The sequence below is a fragment of the Centruroides sculpturatus genome, unplaced genomic scaffold, assembly GCF_000671375.1.
Source record: "Centruroides sculpturatus isolate CEXI.00-Female unplaced genomic scaffold, Cexi_2.0 scaffold1882, whole genome shotgun sequence".
NCBI lineage: Eukaryota > Metazoa > Arthropoda > Arachnida > Scorpiones > Buthidae > Centruroides > Centruroides sculpturatus.
The window spans coordinates 103,138-108,840 of NW_019389333.1; the positions used below are offsets into that span (position 1 = coordinate 103,138).

The 5,703-nt window shown below is 31.1% G+C and overlaps 1 protein-coding gene across 1 annotated transcript; it reads left to right on the top strand.

Annotated features, from left to right (window-relative positions):
- The first annotated feature begins 575 nt into the window (after window positions 1–575).
- LOC111617246 (uncharacterized protein F54H12.2-like) lies at window positions 576–3,969 on the top strand. Its single transcript, XM_023358569.1, has 4 exons — window positions 576–938; window positions 2,480–2,807; window positions 3,106–3,305; window positions 3,373–3,969. The coding sequence occupies exons 1-4, from the start codon at window positions 576–578 to the stop codon at window positions 3,967–3,969; spliced, it is 1,488 nt and encodes a 495-aa protein (XP_023214337.1).
- Window positions 3,970–5,703: the final 1,734 nt, after the last annotated feature.

The following is a 5,703-nucleotide window of genomic DNA, read 5'->3' on the forward strand; positions in this document are numbered from 1 at the left end:
GTTTTTAAAGCTTTTCAAACGATTTTTAAAAAAAGAAACATTCCGAAAAATTTACAAACTGATAAAGGAAAAGAATTTTATAATAGATTAGTAAAAAATCTTTTTAAAAAATTTAAAATTAATCATTATTCGACTCATTCCGATACAAAAGCTGCTGTTGTTGAAAGATTAAATAAAACTTTGCGAAATAAAATATATAGATTATTTACTTATCGTAATTCTTATAAATATATCGATAAATTATCGGATATTGTGAAAAGTTATAATAATAGTTTTCATAGAAGTATCGGTATGTCGCCGTCAGAAGTTACACCTTTGCATCACAGCTCTATTTTCGAAAAGTTGTACGGTATAAAAGGACAGAACACGTTTAAATTTAATATTGGCGACCTCGTTCGAATTTCGAAAATACGTAAAACATTTAGTCGAGGATACCTACCGGGTTGGACGGAAGAAATATTTATTATTTACGATCGTTTTTCGTCTCATCCTCCGACGTATATATTGAAAGATTTAAATAACGAGATTTTGGAAGGAAGATTTTATACAGAAGAATTACAGAAGGTAACAAAATGATGCAGTCGGACTTTTTCGTCACTCTGATAAGCAACGCCAGCATGGAGTTATTTCCCGAAAATAAGCAGTCTCATTTCACCGTGAAAATGAGTCCACCTATTGATTTACGCGGGAAATGGGTAGTAGGTCTGAGCGAGGTTATTATTCCTAGATATTGGTTCAACATATCAAATCATAATAACGATTATACTATTACTAGACATAAAATTAGAAGAGAAAAAATAACTGATGTAACATGTGAGATTCCATTAACTACAGGCGATGAAAATGAAGGGACGCTTTTCCATTGGATAAACAAGAATATAGTTTCATTAACAGGATCTAAGTTGGCAGAATTTGTTTTAGACGAGGATTATAAAAACGTAAAACTAAATTTGGAAGAGGGATTCGAGTTGCATATTTCGAAAGAAAAGGCTCATAAACTACTTTATTTTTTAAATTTACCGACGAAAGATATAGTATTTAAACAACGGAGTTCGAGTTTAATATTGCGAGATGCGAGTGAGGAATATCTATCAAATCCTAGATTTTATAAAGATCAATTTATAACTTTAATAGAAAGAGATAAAAAACTTGTCGAGGAAATCGATGTAGAGGAAAAAATTTTTATTCCAATCGGGTTATATTCCTCTGTTGAAAAATTTCTTGGAATTTTTAAATATATTAAATTAGCATTACTACCTAATAACAAAATCGTTTTAAAAGTTCATAAAAATATAACAATTGAATTCGGAAACGAATTAAAAGATTTGTTAGGATTTAAAAAAAGCAAATTTTCCGAAGGCGAATATGTGAGCGACTATCCCATCGAATTATCTGCCGGAATTTCAGAAATTTTTATTTATTCGAATATCGTTGCTTCTCATCGTGTTGGGGATATAACCGCTCCACTTTTAAGGGTTATACCTGTAATGGGGGAAAAGTCAGATCAAATAGTTAGGGTCTACCAATCAACTCTATACCTTCCTTTACAACATAATTATATAGATACAATCGAAATCGAGCTGAGAACTGCTAGCGGAAAAGAAATCGTCTTTTTTGGAGGAAAGACATTATTAGTTTTATCTTTTAAACACATATAAATATTGGTATGTTTTATATATTAACGTTAGTTTGTCTTTGTGAAGTAGAAAATGAAGCTCGATCCCAGAGATTGTATAGATTATTACTGCAATCAGGCAGGAGGAACGGTACTGACACACGAGTTTCCATTATTTGCACGACAATTCAGAAGAGGGACTTATTTTGCTGCACCACAAATACAGAGAGGATACGATTTTTCGGGGATTTATTTCGTAAATCTATTCCTATTCTTAGTAGAGTAGGAAAGTATCTAGGGGGTAAAGCTTTAAAATTTGCATCGAATGTCGGATCAGATGTAATTGGAGGGAAGTCGTTTAAAGAATCTACAAAAAATCGTTTTAAAGATGTACGATCTGAAATTAAGGAAGACGTGCTTAAAAAAGTGCAAACTGGATCAAGTATAAAAAGAAAACGTCGAAAAAGATTAACTCAGTCGGAAAAGAAGAAGAAGCGAAAACTTAACAATATTTTTGGTAATTAAGAAACGATGAATGTCCATTTGTGTGGCTGCACCAAATCCGAATTAGATTTGTTTAAGAATGTTGGAAACCAACTGGCTATCGACAATATGTATGAAGTCATCGCGCATCCTGTCGCTGCAATTAACGACAGTAGATCACCTATAGAGTTTCTTATATCAGGATCGGGTGAGCATTATATGGATCTACATTCGATTTATCTATGTGTTCAAGCGAAAATCGTAAAGAAAGATGGATCAAACCTTGGCTCGGAAGAGAAAGTTACTCCTGTTAATTATTTTTTAAATAGTTTGTTTTCTCAATGTACTGTTTTTTTAAATGACAAACCGGTGATTACGCAGGTTAATTATCCGTATCGAGCTATATTAGATGCCTTGCTATTTAATTCGAAAGAAGTGCAAGAAACTTTTTTAACGAGCGCGTTATTTTTTAAAGATACTGCCAGACAAATGGATTCAATATATCCGTTATATGAAAATAATACTAACTACGGATTAGTTAAAAGATTTAACATCAGCAAAGAAAGTAGAATAATAGATTTAATGGGACGTCTTCATATCGATTTAGCGAATCAGCCTAAGCTTCTAACGAACCATGTAGACCTAAGAATTAAATTGGAAAGATCTGAAGAAAATTTTGCACTAATGGCGGATAACGACAACTATAAAAGTATTATTAAAAACGCCTCACTGAAAATTAATAAAGTAGATGTTAGTTCGTCAATACAGATAGGAATGGAAAAAGCATTACAGACTGGTTTAATTAAATTACCGTTTTGTCGAACAGATGTGAAAGTCTTTACGTTAACTAGCAGGATTCAATCTACAAGTATATCAAACGTTGTTATCGGCCAACTACCTTATAGAATAACTCTGATTAGTTTCTAATTCTGCATTTAATGGAAATGTGAAGCGTAATCCTTTTAATTTTAAAAATTATGATTTAAATTATATATGTTTATCAAAAGACAATCAAATGATTCCTTCTAAACCCTATACTCCGGATTATACCAATAAAATTTATGCAAGAAATTTTATCTCGTTATTTGAAGATACCGGATGTATTCATCATCATAAATCTATAAATATATCGTACGACGAGTACCGAGACGGTTATACTTTATATTGTTTCGATCTTACCCCTGATAAATCAGGCTCCGAGAATCACGTTAGTGTTAACGAGCTGGGAAACATTTCTGTGGAATTAAAGTTTTCGAAGGCGATACCNAATACAGATAGGAATTGAAAAAGCATTACAAACCGCTCTAATTAAGTTACCATTCAGAAGGACAGATGTTAAAGTCTTTACGTTAACTAGCGGGATTCAGTCTACAAGTATATCAAACGTTGTTATCGGCCAACTACCTTATAGAATAACTCTCGGATTAGTTTCTAATTCTGCATTTAATGGAAATGTGAAGCGTAATCCTTTTAATTTTAAAAATTATGATTTAAATTATATATGTTTATCAAAAGACAATCAAATGATTCCTTCTAAACCCTATACTCCGGATTATACCAATAGCATTTATGCAAAAAATATTATCTCGTTATTCGAAGATACCAGATGTATTCATCATCAAAAATCTATAAATATATCGTACGACGAGTATCGAGACAGTTATACTTTATATTGTTTCGATCTTACCCCCGATAAATCAGGCTCCGAGTCTCACGTTAGTGTTAACGAGCTTGGAAACATTTCTGTGGAATTAAAGTTTTCGAAGGCGATACCAGAAACCATAAACGTTAATGAATACCGTTACGTTGTGGAGATTACCAGCGAGCGATCCGAAAATAAAAAAAAATTTTGGAGGAGTTTTTGCATCTGACGATCTACCATTTCAAGTTGGTAATAAACAATCTTTTATAATTAATTTAAATGAAAAAAATAAGCCCAGAAGTCATTGGGTATCAGTATTTTTTACGAAAGATAAAAATTCTCGCATTTATTACGATAGTTATGGATTAAAACCGAGGAATGCAATTATCATCAGATTTATAAAACGATATTCAAAAAAATATTGTCGGAATAATATTATTTATCAAAGTTTGTTTTCCTTAAACTGTGGTTATTTCTGCTTATATTTTTTATATAAAATTAATAGAAATCTATGTTTATCAGAACTGCATGTAACAGATAAATTTTATAACGATGAATTTGTTAAAAATTTTGTTAAAAATAATTTTCATTTATCAAAACCGATTGTAATAACCAATAACCAGTGTTGTAATTCAATAAAATAAAATCTATTTAAAATATGAAAATTGTGTTTTTTATTCACAAAACTTACTATTCATTTTTCTGCTATCCGAACCTCTGGCAGTATTTATACTGATACAGGATTTTCCTTAATAAACAAGTTATGCATTCACCCTGACCCACAAAAATAGGTAACCGGATTTTCTTATTCGACTTGACAGGACATGTTACGGGATTAGATTAATCTATCATGTTTTTTTTTTTAAATACGACAATAATCATCTGATTTGGTGTGAATATCGAGCTGTTTTTATATATGTGTTAGGGTTAGATATAATACAGATTATATCCAACAGAATTATGTACTTTTCAATACATAAAATATAAAGAAGTTTTATTTAATACATACCTTTTTTCGAGGAAAAATTCTTATCCTCAGATGTAATGGTAACAGAGAGCAACGTAAGTTTTTTTTTATTATCTAGAGTTTATATACGGTTTAAGGTTACGGTTTTTAAAAAAACGATTTAGTTCTTAAAGAAAAATATGATTTTGTGTTAGTGATTGATATTGGCAAGCGAATTATGGTAAATTTTTTTTTACTGATCTCTGTAGATAACATACAACTTGTTGCTAGTTGTTTTTAGAAAATATGATTGGTTCTTATAAGATTTTACTTTTCTCAGTCGTTAGATCCAAAATCAAATCTTGTCTTTTTGTTTTCACCACCTCTTTTCTTATCAAAATCAAATTTTACAATTAGTTTAATTTTATTTAAGTTTTCATTATATCATCAATGATGTTACTAATATCATGAGTATAGAGAAACAAAACTGTCATAATATTTTTTTTTTCAAAATCAAAAATCAAATTCTACAATTAGTTTAATTTTATTTAAGTTTTCATTATATCATCAATGTTGTTACTAATATGACTAGTATAGAGAAACAAAACTGTCATAATATAATTTCTTAACGGAATTATTAGGCGGGGAAAAAAACAGCTGTCTTCTAGTGCAGTAGTTTGAAGAAAAAAAAAACAGCTGGGAAAAACAGCTGTACCCCAGTTAAAAAACGAAAAAAACACCTGTGAAAAACAGGTGTGCCCCTTGTAGAAGACAAAAAACACAGGTGTCTCTAGTTCGAAGACACAGCTGGAAAAAACAGTTGTGCCCTTGTACCCAGTTAGAAGACAAAAAACACAGCTGTCCCAGTGCGGTAGTTTGAAGACAAAAACACAGCGTGGGAAAACAGCTGTACCCTAGCACTGTAGTTAGAAGACAAAAACACAGCTGTCCAAGTTAAAAGACCAGCTGCATTCCCACGATCTAGATAATAACTCTTCGAAGACAGGACAAAGAAGT